At 46.5% G+C, this 19,326-nt stretch overlaps 1 protein-coding gene across 3 annotated transcripts; it reads left to right on the top strand.

Annotated features, from left to right (window-relative positions):
* Window positions 1–2,487: 2,487 nt before the first annotated feature.
* On the top strand, window positions 2,488–16,575 carry LOC139534725 (prospero homeobox protein 1-like). Of its 3 annotated transcripts, XM_071334124.1 has the most exons (6): window positions 2,488–3,117; window positions 11,320–11,957; window positions 12,024–13,131; window positions 13,313–13,528; window positions 14,122–14,334; window positions 14,700–16,575. In XM_071334124.1, the coding sequence occupies exons 2-6, from the start codon at window positions 11,353–11,355 to the stop codon at window positions 14,871–14,873; spliced, it is 2,316 nt and encodes a 771-aa protein (XP_071190225.1). In that variant the 5' UTR covers window positions 2,488–3,117; window positions 11,320–11,352; the 3' UTR covers window positions 14,874–16,575. The 3 variants fall into 3 exon arrangements, with proteins under 3 accessions (XP_071190225.1, XP_071190226.1, XP_071190224.1); XM_071334125.1 differs by having other exon boundaries at window positions 11,320–13,131; window positions 13,313–13,420; XM_071334123.1 differs by having other exon boundaries at window positions 11,320–13,131.
* The last annotated feature ends 2,751 nt before the right edge of the window (window positions 16,576–19,326 follow it).

The following is a 19,326-nucleotide window of genomic DNA, read 5'->3' as shown; positions in this document are numbered from 1 at the left end:
GAGGATGGGAGAGATGGAGGATGGGAGAGATGGAGGATGGGAGAGATGGAGGATGGGAGGGAAGGAGGGATGGAGGATGGGAGAGATGGAGGATGGGAGAGATGGAGGATGGGAGGGATGGAGGATGGGAGGGATGGAGGATGGGAGGGAAGGAGAGATGGAGGATGGGAGGGAAGGAGGATGGGAGGGATGGATGGAGGATGGGAGGGATGGATGGAGGATGGGAGGGATGGAGGATGGGAGGGATGGATGGAGGATGGGGAGGATGGGAGAGATGGAGGATGGGAGGGATGGATGGAGGATGGGGGGATGGAGGATGGGAGGGATGGATGGAGGATGGGGGGGATGGAGGATGGGAGAGATGGAGGATGGGAGGGATGGATGGAGGATGGGGGGGATGGAGGATGGGAGAGATGGAGGATGGGAGGGATGGATGGAGGATGGGAGGGATGGAGGATGGGAGAGATGGATGGAGGATGGGAGGGATGGATGGAGGATGGGGGGGATGGAGGATGGGAGAGATGGAGGATGGGAGGGATGGAGAGATGGGAGGGAAGGAGGGATGGAGGATGGGGGGGATGGAGGATGGGAGGGATGGATGGATGGAGGATGGGGGGGGTGGAGAGATGGGAGGGAAGGAGGGATGGAGGATGGGAGAGATGGAGGATGGGAGAGATGGAGGATGGGAGGGATGGATGGAGGATGGGAGAGATGGAGAGATGGGAGGGAAGGAGGGATGGAGGATGGGAGAGATCGAGGATGGGAGGGAAGGAGAGATGGAGGATGGGAGGGAAGGAGGGATGGAGGATGGGAGAGATGGAGGATGGGAGGGAAGGAGAGATGGAGGATGGAGGATGGGAGAGATGGAGGATGGGAGGGAAGGAGGGATGGAGGATGGGAGAGATGGAGGATGGGAGAGATGGAGGGAAGGAGGGATGGAGGGATGGAGGATGGGAGAGATGGAGGATGGGAGAGATGGAGGATGGGAGGGAAGGAGAGATGGGAGGGATGGATGGAGGATGGGAGAGATGGAGGATGGGAGAGATGGAGGATGGGAGGGAAGGAGAGATGGAGGATGGGAGGGATGGAGAGATGGAGGATGGGAGGGAAGGAGAGATGGAGGATGGGAGGGAAGGAGAGATGGAGGATGGGAGGGAAGGAGAGATGGGAGGGATGGATGGAGGATGGGAGAGATGGAGGATGGGAGAGATGGGAGAGATGGAGGATGGGAGGGAAGGAGAGATGGAGGATGGGAGGGATGGAGAGATGGAGGATGAGAGGGAAGGAGAGATGGAGGATGGGAGGGAAGGAGAGATGGAGGATGGGAGGGATGGAGGATGGGAGAGATGGAGGATGGGAGGGAAGGAGGGATGGAGGATGGGAGGGAAGGATGGAGGATGGGAGGGATGGAGGATGGGAGAGAAGGAGAGATGGAGGATGGAGGATGGGAGAGATGGAGGATGGGAGGGAAGGAGAGATGGAGGATGGGAGGGATGGATGGAGGATGGGAGAGATGGAGGATGGGAGAGATGGAGGATGGGAGGGAAGGAGAGATGGAGGATGGGAGGGATGGAGGATGGGAGAGATGGAGGATGGGAGGGAAGGAGAGATGGAGGATGGGAGGGATGGAGGATGGGAGAGATGGAGGATGGGAGGGAAGGAGAGATGGAGGATGGGAGGGAAGGAGAGATGGAGGATGGGAGGGATGGAGGATGGGAGAGATGGAGGATGGGAGAGATGGAGGGAAGGAGGGATGGAGGATGGGAGGGATGGAGGATGGGAGGGAAGGAGGGATGGAGGATGGGAGGGATGGAGGATGGGAGGGAAGGAGAGATGGAGGATGGGAGGGAAGGATGGAGGATGGGAGGGATGAGGATGGGAGAGAAGGAGAGATGGAGGATGGGAGAGATAAAAACAGAGGGAAGGAGAGATGGAGGATGGGAGAGATGAAAACAGAGGGATGGAGAAAGGGAACAGAGTGAGGTGTTACAGACGACAGTAGATGAACAGATGAGATGTTTCCTATTTGTTAGTAAATCATTAACCCTTCTATCAACCACAAGGCCCTAAAAGCTGACAGAACCCATTAAACCAAGCCAAGATGACAATAAAACACATTGTCCATGTAGCCAATAAAGTTTGCCATGTTTGCTGTCTGGGCTCCTTCGTGTGAATAAATGTTGTCTACAAATAAATCAATGTTTTTCTTCTAGAGATAACCAAAAAAAAAAGTTAATATTTGACTCCTTCAAGCGAGGCTACGAGTTTCGGCTGTCAGTTAGTATGTTTGTCCCAAATCACAACCTATTTCCTTGACCGGGGCCCTAAACTCAGGGTGTCATTTGGGACTGATATAAATCTGTCAAACGATTGTCTAAACCAAGTGTTTATAATGGTCGTTCTATAGAGCCAATGAGAGACCTAGGGAACGTGAACTCTGCTCTGTGATAGGACAGGAGCCAGGATTCCACTACTGGGATATCTACCCACGTGGAGAGTGAGTATGAAGTTTAGTTGCCCCACGTAACTAACTACCCCCTGGATATACCCTCAGTCCTACAGCCACAATAGTACTATATATATAATCCCAGTGAATTTAAGTTTTCGCAATTCGTTAGTTCATTTTATATCACGTAGCTATACTTTAGTCTACATAATGGACAGAGAGAAAGAGGAGATAGGGAACATGGCGGTTCATGCCAACCGTGCGGTGAAGTGGACAACAGCTCGCGAGCCCGCCCTCCCATCCCCGCACCTTTTCAAAGCGTGCGAGGATGTCACAGGGAGATACTGTATGTTAGGAAGCTAGAGATAGACAGAGAGATATAGGAAGAACATATGGAGAGAGAGAGAGACAGAGAGAGAGAGAGGGAGAGACAGAGAGAGGGGTGACAACGAGGAGCAGCAATAACAGGAAACACCGCGCGCAGGGCTTTGCTTTCCTACGGAGCGGATGCACTGACCAGAGCAAACAGAAGGGCACGAGAGGAGCGGTTGCAGACATAAAACGGGAAGAGGAACATTAGAACACCTCAGAACTAACCGGTTCTAACGGTCTCACGGAGAGAGAGAGAGAGAGAAGAGTCGGTTTCCGTGCGGGGGTGATTATCCAATTGAGTGAGTTATTGTCGAAAGTCAATTCTACTTTTGGTTTGTCACACTGACTGTACTCCGTATGTCCTTTGCTGTGAGTGCACTGACCTGTGTGTGCGCGCGTGTCCGTCCATGTTTATGTAGCCTAGCCTATTATCAACTGCGACATACTGTACGTGCACCGACAATTAATAGGTGCCAGCTGCTCATTATGGAGGACTAAACCTGACATAATTAGAAATAAACTAGTAAATAAAAGCACACATATAGATAAATACATAAATTAATGCTCATATAAACAGATAAATAAATGGACGAATGACTGCATACAGATGAATAATTAATAGCAGTTTCTTTTGTTCTATTAATTTATATGATTTATTATCTTTATTTCTTCCTCCAATATGATAACGAGGGAGTGTCACGCAAACATATGTGGCTGGTATCTAACAAACCATTGGGTGATCAATGCCACAGTGCCCGTTGCACTTGCCTGGGCTGCGTTCAGTATGACATAACGGTGTTCAACATTTAAAGATCATGTTTAACATTAGTACCCCCCCAAAACAATCATGTGTAGAGCATACATGTATCAGTGTCACTTTTTTCCGACATTAGAAATTGGAGATAAAATCTATTTTATGCTGCTGTGCTGAACACGCACCATGAAAACACACAAATGGAACATTGTCCTTGCTTGACGTAGAAACCGGTGAACAACTTTGGAACACTGAGCCATTGATTGCCTAGCTACACCAGGTAGCAGTGTTATGAGTGGGTTTATTTTGACAATAAGGCACCGGGCTACAGCCATAGAGTTTTGAACCTAGAAGAAGACGGGGAGTAGGCGAGAAGGAGTCGACCGGGATTGGTGAGAGAAATATCCAGTTGGACAGAAAAGCACGGTAAGCTAATGTTACTGAGTGAGTATCAAGCTAGCTAGCTTGGCTACAACTGAAAGTTGAGTTGGCTGGCTAGCTAGCTGCATTTTACAGTCAGACTACATTTTACACTTAGCGTAGCTAGCTAGCTGTGTTTTACAGTCAGACTACATTTTACACTTAGGTAGCTAGCTAGCTGTGTTTTACAGTCAGACTCTACATTTTACACTTAGGTAGCTAGCTAGCTAGCTGTGTTTTACAGTCAGATTCAACATTTTACACTTAGGTAGCTAGCTAGCTGTGTTTTACAGTCAGAATCTACATTTTATACTTAGGTAGCTAGATAATGAACTAAACTTCAAGTATCATAAAACATTACTATCTAGCTAGCTACGGTAGCTAAATATATGTCAGATGTAAAGCAAGCAGGATCGTGGCATGTGTCAGAAGCAGTTGGCTCGCTCAGGTTAGCTAGATCACATTAGCTAGTCAAGTTTTATTAGTCGTATTTACAGGATACGCATGGTATACATGGTCCAATGATATGCTTACTTGCAGGTTCCTTCTCGACAATCCAACAACAATACTGAATAAAAGAGAAGAATACGAACATAAAGTAAATGGCTCAGTAGAATATAATACATATTTTAGCACACGTATAATACAGGAAGACACAATTTATAGTCCAATATCTATTGGTTATCAGGCCTAAAACCGTGGTGTCGTCAGCAGACTAGATGATGGAATTGGTGGCGTGCAAAACTACACAGTCGTTGGTGAACAGGGAGTACAGCAGAGAACTGAGGACACACCCCTGGGGTGCCCCTGTGTTAAGAGTCAGTGTGTGTGAACAGGGAGTACAGCAAAGGACTGAGGACACACCCCTGGGGTGCCCCTGTGTTAAGAGTCAGTGTGTGTGAACAGGGAGTACAGCAGAGGACTGAGGACACACCCCTGGGGTGCAGCTAACCACAGTCAAATAAGGAAGAGCATGATGGAAGAAGTCCCCTATGTGAAGCTAGCCACAATAAGGATTAGCCACAATAGTGGAATTTGCTGTTCGCCTTAGCAATTGTTAGTGAGATGAGACGTGGTGCCATAATATAAATAGTAGCTTAGCAAGCTATACATTGAATGATTTCTTGGAGCCTGGTGGAGATGTATGGTCGTATCTAAGGCAGGAGATTTCTCTGCATCCAGGTTGAGGCTTCCAGCAGGAACACGGAGCACTCCAACAGTAAGTCATGATAGTATTGTTTTCCTTTACATTGCCATCATAAAAGTTCCTCGGTGTCCACATCATTAAGGACCTGTCATGGTCCAAACACACCAGCGCAGTCGTGAAGAGGGCACGACAACGCCTCTTCCCCCTCAGGAGGCTAAAAAGATTTGGCGCGGGACCTCAGATCCTCAAAAAGTTTTACAGCTGCACCATCGAGAGCGTCTTGACTGGCTGCCTCACGGCTTGGTGTGGCAACTGCTCGGCATCCGACCAGAAGGTGGTGCGTACGGCCAAGTACTTTTTACCTTTGCATTGTTGGGAAAGGGCTCGTGAGTGAGCATTTCACTGTGAAGTTTACACCTGTTGTATTTGACGCATGACAAATAACATTTGATTAGTTTTTGATAATAGGCAGGAGACCCTGTGCCAGTGCAGGGGTCTCTTTCTAGGAGACGCGCGACCTCTATCCGTCTCTCTTCGGGTGCTAGATACAGACTGGTCCATGGACCTCCAGAGTCACTACCTGCGATTTCTCCAGAGCACAGATAAATAAGCTGTGCTCCTAGTAAACCTACTTCACTGTGGCGGCAGGTAGCCTAGTGGTTAGAGTGTTGGGCCAGTAGCCGCAAGGTTGCTAGATCGAATCCCCAAGCTGATAAGGTAAAAATCTGTCGTTCTGCCCACTGAACAAGGCAGTTAAACCCACTGTTCCTAGGCCGTCATTGTAGATAACAATCTGTTTTTAACTGACTTGTCTAGTTAAATTAAGAAATAATTCACTGTGTTAGTCTGCCTGTGTGATGACATAGTATATTATCCAGGGACAGCTGTAGAATTGTGTTTGATCCAAAACTCATGTTCTCTCCTGAGACTTTTAGTAAAAACTAACGTGTCCATCCCTCTGTCCCCAGGTGAGTCTGCTGGGCTGTGGGAACTCTAGATCAACAAACCTACCACCCTGTTGTCAGCTATCAACACAACAAACCTACCACCCTGTTGTCAGCTATCAACACAACAAACCTACCAACCTGTTGTCAGCTAGCAACACATCAACAAACCTACCACCCTGTTGTCAGCTATCAACACAACAAACCTACCAACCTGTTGTCAGCTAGCAACACAACAACAAACCTACCACCCTGTTGTCAGCTAGCGACACATCAACAAACCTACCAACCTGTTGTCAGCTAGCGACACATCAACAAACCTACCACCCTGTTGTCAGCTAGCAACACATCAACACACCTACCACCCTGTTGTCAGCTAGCAACACATCAACAAACCTACCACCCTGTTGTCAGCTAGCAACACATCAACAAACCTACCACCCTGTTGTCAGCTAGCAACACATCAACAAACCTACCACCCTGTTGTCAGCTAGCGACACATCAACAAACCTACCAACCTGTTGTCAGCTAGCAACACATCAACAAACCTACCAACCTGTTGTCAGCTAGCAACACATCAACAAACCTACCACCCTGTCGTCAGCTAGCAACACATCAACAAACCTACCACCCTGTTGTCAGCTAGCAACACATCAATAAACCTACCAACCTGTCGTCAGCTAGCAACACATCAACAAACCTACCAACCTGTCGTCAGCTAGCAACACATCAACAAACCTACCAACCTGTCGTCAGCTAGCAACACATCAACAAACCTACCACCCTGTTGTCAGCTAGCAACACATCAACAAACCTACCACCCTGTTGTCAGCTAGCAACACATCAACAAACCTACCAACCTGTCGTCAGCTAGCAACACATCAACAAACCTACCACCCTGTTGTCAGCTAGCAACACATCAACAAACCTACCAACCTGTCGTCAGCTAGCAACACATCAACAAACCTACCAACCTGTTGTCAGCTAGCAACACATCAACAAACCTACCACCCTGTTGTCAGCTAGCGACACATCAACAAACCTACCACCCTGTTGTCAGCTAGCAACACATCAACAAACCTACCACCCTGTTGTCAGCTAGCAACACAACAATAAACCTACCACCCTGTTGTCAGCTAGCAACACATCAACAAACCTACCACCCTGTTGTCAGCTAGCAACACAACAATAAACCTACCACCCTGTTGTCAGCTAGCAACACATCAACAAACCTACCACCCTGTTGTCAGCTAGCAACACAACAATAAACCTACCAACCTGTTGTCAGCTAGCAACACATCAACAAACCTACCACCCTGTTGTCAGCTAGCAACACATCAACAAACCTACCACCCTGTTGTCAGCTAGCAACACAACACACCTACCACCCTGTTGTCAGCTAGCAACACAACACACCTACCACCCTGTTGTCAGCTAGCAACACAACACACCTACCACCCTGTTGTCAGCTAGCAACACATCAACAAACCTACCAACCTGTTGTCAGCTAGCAACACAACACACCTACCACCCTGTTGTCAGCTAGCAACACATCAACAAACCTACCAACCTGTTGTCAGCTAGCAACACAACACACCTACCACCCTGTTGTCAGCTAGCAACACAACACACCTACCACCCTGTTGTCAGCTAGCAACACATCAACAAACCTACCACCCTGTTGTCAGCTAGCAACACAACAAACCTACCACCCTGTTGTCAGCTAGCGACACATCAACAAACCTACCAACCTGTCGTCAGCTAGCAACAGACTGTTTCGAGGAAAGATGCAACTGTCACTGCTTTCAAAGGCCACAGTCAAAAAATGTTGTGTAAACAACTCGTTTTTTTAATTGTTAATTATAAAAACGTTTTCTAACTTCTGTGGTATAAGAGCTTGTGATTTCAAAAGGTCTAAAGTAAATTCAAGTCTCATGTCCAGGGTAAATTCATTTTTATTCATGTATATCCGACACATCAACACAGGCTTGTCAACTAAAATATATATATATCCCAGACAAGATTGAAGAATGGTACAAGTAGACAAAGTGACCATAAGTCAGTGATTGTGTCCGCAGCTGTTGGTATGAATGTGAGTGGTTACATACAATACATGTTGATAGAATGGCTGCGAGACAGAGAGACTACTGCTGTACTCCCCAAGTAAGGCTCTCGTTTCCGGGTACCACTGAAGGCCACAGACTTCAGCCAGGCAGCTTGACGATGTCACCATCCAGGCCCGTTTAACAGCATGCAGTCGTCTGATACATCGTTTACCTTTCATCACCTAAGACATGTTAGCGTTTACTGCACATGTTGCTGAACGATTCAATCTTTTTGTGAGTGTCGTTGCTATATGGAAATTCACGTACAATATTCAGTTCATAAGCATTGACTGTAATACCTCTGAGGATCGGGTAGGCGACAATGGGGCATGGATTGCCACAGGCACTTCATCTTTTTGTGTGTGTTGAATTTAGGAAATCACTGAACTGATCCATTAGCACAGTTGGTCAGGGCTGCGTTCAGTACAGAACATAATGGAACGTTCAATTGATGAAACTGTACTGATGACCAGTTGAAACAACTTGGTCAGTGGTTGGGTTTGTGGGGTCTTAAATTTGCACCGCTGCCCTTTTTAAAATACACCACTCATTGCTTCAAGCCACACCCTGGCACTCCCACCGAACGGAGAAAACGTGTCTCAAATTCTGTTCCAAGAACGTTTTTGGGGGGAAAACGTGTCGTTCAGTACAAACCGTTATGTAAAGTAGCAAACGATTAATCGAACTGAACGCACCCTGTTGCCAAAATCCTGCAGTACCCGTGGCACTCCGGGAACAGGGTTGCCTACCCCCTGCTGTGGGATTCTGGGGTGAAAGGACTACTCTGTAAGGTATTGGTCAACAGCTTTCTTCCAGAGCCCATATTCACAAAACGTCCCAGAGTTGAAATAGCTTTTTCCAGGTCCTAGAATAACCTCCACCGTGTCAATGTAATTGAATTGCACTCAAGACAGTCTAGGCAAAAAAAATGGATCCTAAAATCAGTACTTCTACTCTGAAATACTTTGTGAATATGGGCCCTGGCCTGTCAGCCAGCAATGCTACTCCACCTGAAATGCAACAAAAACAACAACTTGAATAAGAATTACCTTATTTAGTAATTTAGCCAGTTAGCTAATGAAACACTATTGTAAATACGCACAAGCCTAATCAACCAAATTATATGAAAACAACGAAGCCTATTTGCAGTGACATTAGGAGGGACATTTTTCTGGCCAATTTTCTGTCACCAATTAATCAAACAGGCAGGGGAACAAAGTAGTTTGACAAAACATGTTCAATAGTCAGTAACTAGCTGCTAGTCTTTAAAATATAGCTACCAGTTATATAGCTAGTTATTTTCTAAAAACCTTGCTACTGTTACAGTCCACAAGGCGAGCTCTGATGGTGGGAGTAAGTTAACTTTAGCTTTCCCCCAGAAGTTTTTAACATTTTATTTAAGGTAAATTCCTTGCCTAGTTAAGAACAAATTCTTATAACGGCCTAGGAACAGTAGCAGCTAGCTGACACAAGTTGTCGATGCATGCATCCACACGTGGAAACTGGTCATCTGGAGATACGTCGTTCTCAGCAGCGGCCAGCACTGCCACAGGTCTATGTGAAGATAGCCACAATAGTGGAATATTCGGTTCGCCTTCAAAATAAACGTACGGCACTGAAACGGATACAAATAGTGGAATCATGCCATATTTGGACTAGATAACACGTCTGGAGTGTTGCTATATGAATCGAACAAAACACAATTTAATTTGACAAAAAAAAGGGACAAATCAGTTAAACGCACTGTGGATGTATTAGACCTAATAATTGTATATTATTTTTATTTAACCTATTTAACTAGGCAAAGGAATTGCATTAGGGGCATACTGTATGCACTGTACAGCCTTACTCCATTTCATGGAACCAAGGTCAATGGGTTAGAATTGTAGCTGATATTAGCATTGTAGCTGATATTAGCATTGTAGCTGATATTAGCAGTGTAGCTGATATTAGCAGTGTAGCTGATATTAGCATTGTAGCTCATATTAGCATTGTAGCTCATATTAGCATTGTAGCTCATATTAGCAGTGTAGCTGATATTAGCATTGTAGCTCATATTGCTGGAAATCACCTCCCCAGTCAGTCTATTTGTACGTATTGGACATTAATATTGCAATGTACAGACTTTTATTAAATGTATTTTAATTTTTTATTTAACCTTTTATTTAACTAGGCAAGTCAGTTAAGAACAAATAGTTATTTACAATGACGACTTCTACCCCATTTTATGGACCCAAGATCAATAGGTATTAGCCTAGTCAGTGACACCCAAACGAACACAACTGTGAAAAGAGATCGAATTTGATTAATTGATATTTACATATTTTTAAACTGTTGGATTATATAGTTAATGTTTCAACGGAATTATAATAAACCCCTACCATGGTGACTGATGTGACCTGCTCACTGTAGGGTTAAACTGCCACACACTTAGTTGAATTAATTTATGGATTATAGCTAGATTCAAATCCTATTTAAAATGTTTCTCTTTTGTCTGTCTGTCTGTCTCTCTGTGTGTGTGTGTGTGTGTGTCTGCCTGCCTGTCTGTCTCTTTCTGCCTGCCTGTCTGTCTCTTTCTGCCTGCCTGTCTCTTCCTGCTTGCCTGTCTCTTCCTGCTTGCCTGTCTCTTTCTGCCTGCCTGTCTCTTCCTGCCTGCCTGTCTCTTCCTGCCTGCCTGTCCGGCATGTTTGTCTATATGTGATAGAAGTACAGTGAAGTGTGTGTGGGTGTGTGTGTGTGTTGTTATCACTGTCAAGTAGGACTACTGCTTTCACACTGCTACCTCTCTACCTCCACTGTTGTCAGCTCTCTCTGTCGTGTGTGTGTGTGTGTGTGTGTGTGTGTGTGTGTGTGTGTGTGTGTGTGTGCACATGTAGGATGAGCAGGAGAGAGGTTAAAACATCTGAATAAACAGAATTTATAGAGGGAGATCTGACTAACGTCTCACTTTACAGCCGTACTCCACTGAAGTGAGTTTATGGGTTTAGTGGGCATTTCTCTGAAACATTCAGTTTGTCACACCTGAGTGTTCCAGGTGCCTGAAATGGGGCGTATAAAGGTCACAATGGGTTTCTATCACTTTAAACACAAACTTGATTTTCTAACCAGTTTCATATTTTCTCTCTTTCTAGAAACAGTCATCGACGAGGAGAAGAGAAGGTTCCATGGATTCCCCTTCTGATCTGTTTGGTCGTCAGTCCTCCCTGATTTCTCCCTTTGACCCGTACCCTAACCCCTCCACTGCCCTTGACCTCGCCAGACACCTCACACCCTCTGGAGGGGGACACGGTGCACCCTACCCTGGAGCCAACCCCTCCTCCCAACCGCCCTACCCCCTCATCCACCACCTGCTGCAGCCTGGTGGAGCCCCCATGAGGTCCAGGGGGCAATTACACCTAGACAGATATAACAGGGAAGAGGAAGGGATGGAGGAAGAGGAAGAAGAGGAGGGGATGGGTGGACGGTTGGTAGGGGTGGGGGGGAAGAGGCTGAGCGGCGACTGGAGTTATGACATGAGAGTGAAGCGATTGAGACTGGAGAGTCTAGTTAAAGGAGATGGAGAGATAGGCTTAGAGGAAGAAGAAGAAGAGGAGGAGAAAGGGAGGAGGAGTGCGGAGAGGGGGAACAGGGAGAAAGGGAGGGAGGGGAGGAGAAGGGAGAGAGAGGAGCTGAAGGAACAGTTGGAAGAGGCGAGAGGAAGACTGAAGGCCTTGCAGGAGAAAGTATGGAAAGCATTCGGAGAGAGATCCACTCAGGAGGAGGAGAGGAGGTGGAGCGGAGGAGAGCAGGAGGAGGATGGTGACGGAGAGATGTACAAAGAGGAGGAGGAGAGGAGGTGGAGTGGAGGAGAGCAGGAGGAGGATGGTGACGGAGAGATGTACAAAGAGGAGGAGGAGACGGCAAAAGGGATCACTGAAGAAGAAGTGGAAGAGGAGGTGGGAGAAATAGATGATCTCTCTCTGCCCTTCATCCCCTCTTCTCCCCATTTCCAAGGAAAAGCCAGGGATCACGAGAAAAGGAGTGAAGAACAGAGCAACGTGAATGGAGGAGGTGCAGTGTTTTTGGAGGGGGTTCTGAAGAGGGCGGCAGTGTGGATGGGGTGTGGGGTGGTGAGGGGGGAGTGGGAGCGTTTTGGAGGGGAGCAGAAGTTTGCCCAAGCTTTGAAACAGGAACTGGGAAGCGCTGTAGCTCGAGTCATCGATAGGGTCCTCCGTCTATACACCCAAAACGAACCTCTACCTCCCTCCATTCATCCTTCCACCCTGTCACCCGGAGAGGCAGGGAACGAGGGAGGAGGCGGAGGAGGAGTGTGGGCAGCCCTGAGAGAGAGACGGGGGGGAGGACGGGGGGGAGGTTCAGCAACACACGACCAACCTCCCCACTCAAACAGAGCTCCGCCCCCCCACCCCCACCAGGAACAATCTGAAGCATTGCCGTTGATTACCCGTCGCCCCGACAACCGCCGAAACCATCTTCTACCCCCCAACAACCACCCTAACAACCGAACTAAAAACCCTCTTCTCCCTCCTCACCCCTTCCCCCCTCTCTGCCAGCCTCACCCCCCTCACCACCACACCCACCCCGCCCTCCTCCCCCCCAACTCTCGTCATAAGGACTCCTCCCCCTTCCTCGCACCCTCCTCCTGCCCGCTCCCCCTCCCCCTCCTCCACTACACCATGCAACAGCTCTTCACTCGTTCTCTCTCTCACCTTCATCCTCTCCACAAAGGGGGCGTTATGAACTCTGATGCTTACATGGAGGGGAACCCTTTCCCCCGCCACCTCACCCCCTCCTCCTCTTCCTCTCATCCCTCCTTCCCTCCCCTTGCTGTGATGGATCGGCTGGATGGAGGGCTGCAACATCATCATGAGAGGGATGGAGGGATGAGAGGAGGAGGAAGGGACGGTGGGATGGATTCTGGGATGTACCTCGGTCCGGGTTCAATATCCTTTTTTTTGGAGGAGTGGAGTGAGAAAAAGTGTTGTGTGTGTGTGTGTGTGTGTGTGTGTGTGTGTGTGTGTGTGTGTGTGTGTGTGTGTGTGTGTGTGTGTGTGTGTGTGTGTGTGTGTGTGTGTGTGTGTGTGTGTGTGTGTGATCTCCGTACTGCTCCTTAACTATGGTTACTCTCAGGAGGGTTTGTCTCCCTGTCATCTGAAGAAAGCCAAGCTAATGTTCTTCTATGCTCGATACCCCAGCTCTAACACACTCAAGACTTACTTCCCTGATGTCAAGGTATTACACACACACAGCTCTAACACGCTCAAGACTTACTTCCCTGATGTCAAGGTATTACACACACACAGCTCTAACACGCTCAAGACTTACTTCCCTGATGTCAAGGTATTGTATTACACAAACACACACATGGACTCTACAAGGTGTTGAAGGCATTCCACAGGGATGCTGGCCCATGTTGACTCCAACGCTTCCCACAGCTGGATGTCCTTTGGGTGGTGGACCATTCTTGATACACACAGGAAACTGTTGAGCGTGAAAAACCCAGCAGTGTTGCAGTTCTTGACACAAACCGGTGCACCTGGCACCTACGAACATACCCTGTTAAAGGGTATATTTTGTCTTGCTCATTCACCCTCTGAATGGCACACATACACAATCCATGTCTCAACGCTTAAAAGTCTTTCTTTAACCTGTCTCCTCCCCTTCATTTACACTGATTGAAGTGACATCAATAAGGGATCGTAGCTTTCACCTAGATTCACCGGGTCAGTCTGTCATGGAAAGAGCAGGTGTTCCTAATATTTTGTACAGTCAGTGTACTTCCCTGATGTCAAGGTACCAGTGCGCCCTCTAGTGAAACTATAATCAACTACAACAACACTGACTGATACAATAAAACTGTATCAAAGTTACCTCTGGACATTTCTCTTTCTCTCTCTCTCCTCTCTCTCTCCATCTCTCTTTCCCACCTGTAGTTCAACCGCTGCGTGACCTCCCAGCTCATCAAGTGGTTCAGTAACTTCCGTGAGTTCTTCTACATCCAGATGGAGCGCTTCGCCAGGCAGGCTGCCCGCGACGGTGCACCCTGCCTGGGGGGAGATAGCAGAGAGACCCCCCTACGCCTGGGCCGGGACACTGAGCTCTATCGCATACTGAACATGCATTATAACAAGAGCAACGACTACCAAGTAAGTGTAAGGAGTGTAGACAGCTATCTGTCTGTGTATCTCTCTTATACATGCATATTGAACGTCTCTCTCTCATCCTCCCTCTCCTCCTTCCTTCTCTCTCACCCTCCCTCTCCTCCCCCCTCCTTCCTCCTCTCGCTCCCTCCCTCTCCTCCCCCCTCCTTCCTCCTCTCGCTCTCTCTCTCCTCCTCCCCCCTCCTTCCTCCTCCTCACTCCCTTTCTCCTTCCTCTTTCTCTCTCTCCTCCTTCCCCCCTCCCTCCTCCTCACTCCCTTTCTCCTTCCTCTTTCTCTCTCACCCTCCCTCTCCTTCTCTCTCACCCTCCCTCTCCTCCCCCCTCCTTCCTCCTCCTCTCTCTCTCTCTAGATTCCTGACAGGTTTGTGGAGATAGCAGAGTTAGCACTGAGAGAGTTCTACACGGCGATACAGACTGGAAGAGATAGTGACCCGTGCTGGAAAAAATCCATCTACAAGATTATCTGTAAACTAGACAGCCCTGTTCCAGATAGTTTTAGGCTGCCTGGCTGTCCAATGGGCTGAGGAGAGGACACACACACACACACACACACACACACACACACACACACAATGGGCTGAGGAGAGGACACACACACAAACCTGCAAGGGACACACACACACACACACACACTGCAACGGATGCAGGAACACACACAATGAGCTGACGAATAAAATGTCAAATATGTCACTAGTATAAATACATACATTGGACTAATTGTAAACGTGTTTTAATGGAGAGGTATACACATGCTATACTATTACTAACTACTGCACAATGTGTTCTGCCCTGAATCTGTCTCTGGTTGTTGGTCGCAATAGTTCGCTGGCTCTTATTGGCTGTGTTACTCAATACCACATCTGGGTTCAAATAGTATTTAGCGGTTTGTTTTTTGCTCGTCTGGACTGCCAGACTATTATAGCAGTGCCATTACAACTGAGTTTAAACACAGAAAGTATTTGAAATGATTTCAAATAGCATGTGAGGCCATAGAGATGGAAAGAGGTCTCCTCTTTGCATCTAGAATGGGCAGCGCCATTGACGCTATCTCCATTTCTATGCTAATAGTTGTGATTTACCTCGACCTGCAGTGCTGTAGTCCTGAACCAAATCACGTGTGTCATTAACTTATCAGCGCCACAAGTTGGCGGTGATATAGATTAAAGTCATTTATATAACCATGGCACGCAATTTGAAAAAGAAGATGGCTGATTGCTCCCAACCCATTAGAATCCCCACCCAGTCGACTACTTTAAAATGGTGGAAACCCTCACTGGCAATGTCCATGCTAAAACAGGTTATATCCAAGTTTATTCCTCTGACTATATCTGTTTGAACCCAGATCTGCTCTATCCAGTCCAAAACCATAAAGATCTCTGGAAATGGCTCTATGGTCAAATTCTTCTATACATTCATTCATAATATCGAATATGCTTTTTGTTTACTTGTTTACTATACTGTTGTTTTGTTGTCGTTGTTAAGAGTAAGATACATAAACACACATATGTATGTGTGTATGTATGTATATATGTGTATGTATGTGTATATGTGTATGTATGTACAGTATATATATATGTATATATATATGTGTATGTATATATATATATGTGTATATATATTTATGTGTGTATATATATATATATATATATATATATATATATATATGTGTATGTATGTATATATGTGTATGTATGTATATATATGTGTATGTATGTATATATGTGTATGTATGTATATATGTGTATATGTATATGTATGTATATATGTGTATGTGTGTGTATATATATGTGTATGTATATATATATATATATATGTGTATATGTGTATATATATATATGTATGTATATATGTGTATGTATGTATATATGTGTGTATATATATATGTGTATGTATGTGTATGTATGTATATGTATATGTGTGTTTATGATCTTTGTATGTCTTGAGGTTTATATGAACATTGTTAATCTGTGATGCGCATTCCAGCGTTTTAACATAGAAATAGAAATACTAGAATTGAGAATAGTAATTCTATTAATTCTATTTCTATGGTTTATTATGTGATTAGTTTATACAGTATATTACAAGATCTGTGCCTCAACTTTTTTTGATGATTTCTGATGCTATTACACACTTTTGATGTTATGACATAATCACTGTAATAAATGAAGGGTTGAATAAATGGGGGAAACGGAGTGATAAAAAGGGGAAAATAAAAGGATTGAAGATGGTAAAATGGGGTGTAACTGTGTTTTTTCCCCATGACAGGATGATGAACACCTCTCTCTCTGTCTCTCTCTCTACCTCTCTTTCCCTCTATCCCTCCCTCTGTCTCTCTCTCTACCTCTCTTTCCCTCTATCCCTCCCTCTGTCTCTCTCTCTACCTCTCTTTCCCTCTATCCCTCCCTCTGTCTCTCTCTTTTCCTCCCTGTACCTCTCTTTTCCTCTCTGTCTCTCTCTTTTCCTCCCTCTCTCTCTCTCTCTCTCTCTCTCATAGTGTGTGACCCTGTGTCAGGTGGTTAGACTTAGTTGTGGATTGAGCTGCTTAAAACATCCTGTCATAGGAGTATTAGTGTGTCGGCTACCAGACTGCAACACACACAGACTGCAACACATATAGGGAGACACACAGACTGCAGACTGTATAGACTACACAGACTACAGACTGCAACCCACACAGGTCTTGGTATTCCAGATATGTATCCTAAATTGGTCTCTCTTATATCAGACCTTCTGTGGTCGCATGGCTTCCCAGAAGCTAGCACATAATGTTCGGAGAACCAACATAACGTTTTTTTACATCTCAAAATAGGATGCTGCCCCTTTAAGACAATTGTGTTCCAAACAAGATATATAGCTGGCTACAGTAGGCTAGCCGTTAGCCAAAACAAATGCTAAAGTGTATTTTTGTAAATGTATTCTTGCAGATGATCAACAGTAGCTATCATATTGCTAGCATGTTCAATATTGAAGGTTTACTTTTGTAAATCACTTTCCCTAAAATAAATAAGCTTAGCGAGTAAATTGGTGCTTATTTTTTATTTTTACGTATGTATCAACTTCTGTACTGTACTTAGTCGAGAAGTTGTAACGCGCAGGAGCGTAGTGGCGCTTGAATGAACGGCCAATCATAATGCTCAAATAGGAACAGCATGACTTTTCTGCGTGTCGTCATCAATGGTAGACTGACAAAAGAGCTAAATGTTAAACTGGAATGCAAAAATGCGCTGAGAAGTTACTGGCCTGGCAAATGCTGTCTCGCCACATTCTGTCTCGCCACATGTTTTCCAGCGGCTCTGTTGTATTTTAGCTTCCGTCCGGGTGGCACAGTGTACAAAACATTCTAGGTTTAAATCACACTGATGCCATGTCACAATACAAAATAAATGTGTTTGCGTGTTTAATGCATAAGGAAATTAATCTCCATGTGTCCTATTTGTGCTTGGATATAAAAAAAAAAGTTTACCCAAAACAAGCTTGCAACGTTATTGAAAGCTTTATTAAAACACGTTTCGAAAAGAGAAAAAAACTATAATTTCCGTTCTAAGAGCTTTAATATAACCTCCCAGTGAAACGTTCAAGGAATCAGAGTAAAACGTTCTCAGAACCTCCCTGCAACCTAAAAATAGAAATACCCAGAAGAGGCAAAATGTTCACTTCTGCTCTCAAAACATAAACTTCCCCTTTTACTGGTCAGGAAACGTAGGCCTTCGTTACCACAACCAACATCAAAACAAAAACATACGTTCCCACAACGTTTAACAAACCAATTGTGTTTGTTTCGTTCTACTTTGATAGTGGGCTTAACCATTTTCTCAGGCAAACTATTGGACCTTTATTAATTGGATGAAAAAAGTATAACTGATGCTCTCCCTTCTCATTGGCTCCTCCCTCTCTCTCCCTTCTCCCTCTCTCTCCCTGATTCTCTCCCTCTCTCTCCCTGATGCTCTCCCGCCTCCCTCTCCCTGATGCTCTCCCGCCTCCCTCTCCCTGTGTAACGGATGTGAAATGGCTAGCTAGTTAGCGGGTACGCGCTACTAGCGTTTCAATCAGTTACGTCACTTGCTCTGAGACTTAAGTAGGGTTTCCCCTTGCTCTGCAAGGGCCGCGGCTTTTGTGGAGCGATGGGTAACGACGCTTCGTGGGTGTCAGTTGTTGATGTGTGCAGAAGGTCCCTGGTTCGCGCCCGTGTCGGGGCGAGGGGACGGTTTAAAGTTATACTGTTACATTGGTGCCGTGACCCGGATCACTGGTTGCTGCGGAAAAGGAGGAGGTTGAAAGGGGGGTGAGTGTAACGGATGTGAAATGGCTAGCTAGTTAGCGGGTACGCGCTACTAGCGTTTCAATCAGTTACGTCACTTGCTCTGAGACTTAAGTAGGGTTTCCCCTTGCTCTGCAAGGGCCGCGGCTTTTGTGGAGCGATGGGTAACGACGCTTCGTGGGTGTCAGTTGTTGATGTGTGCAGAAGGTCCCTGGTTCGCGCCCGTGTCGGGGCGAGGGGACGGTTTAAAGTTATACTGTTACACCTGATGCTCTCCCGCCTCCCTCTCCCTGATGCTCTCCCGCCTCCCTCTCCCTGATGCTGTCCCTGATGCTCTCCCTCCTCCTTCTCTCTCCCTGATGCTCTCCCTCCTCACTGATGCTCTCCCTCCTCCCTGATGCTCTCCCTCCTCCTGATGCTCTCCCTCTCTCTCCCTCCTCCCTGATGCTCTCCCTCCTCCTGATGCTCTCCCTCCTCCCTGATGCTCTCCCTCTCTCTCCCTCCTCCCCTCTCCCTGATGCTCTCCCTCCCTCTCCCTGATGCTCTCCCTCTCTCTCCCTGATGCTCTCCCTCTCCCTTCTCATTGTCTCATCCCTCCTCCCCTCTCCCTGATGCTCTCCCTTCTCATTGTCTCATCCCTCCTCATCTCTCCCCACATCCCTCTCTACCCCCTCTTTCCCCCTTCCCCATCACACTCTCACCCCCACCCCTTCATTTTT

This window comes from Salvelinus alpinus, chromosome 11 (genome assembly GCF_045679555.1).
Source record: "Salvelinus alpinus chromosome 11, SLU_Salpinus.1, whole genome shotgun sequence".
Lineage (NCBI taxonomy): Eukaryota > Metazoa > Chordata > Actinopteri > Salmoniformes > Salmonidae > Salvelinus > Salvelinus alpinus.
This window is presented reverse-complemented; position numbering and strand designations above follow the sequence as displayed.

Excerpts from the sequence above, each read along its gene's own strand:
- LOC139534725 (XM_071334123.1), top strand. The coding sequence starts at position 11,353 with ATGGATTCCCCTTCTGATCTGTTTGGTCGTCAGTCCTCCCTGATTTCT. Across the intron at positions 13,132-13,312 it reads TGTACCTCGGTCCGGGTTCA|TCTCAGGAGGGTTTGTCTCC; the intron begins ATATCCTTTTTT and ends AACTATGGTTAC. Across the intron at positions 14,335-14,699 it reads ACAAGAGCAACGACTACCAA|ATTCCTGACAGGTTTGTGGA; the intron begins GTAAGTGTAAGG and ends CTCTCTCTCTAG.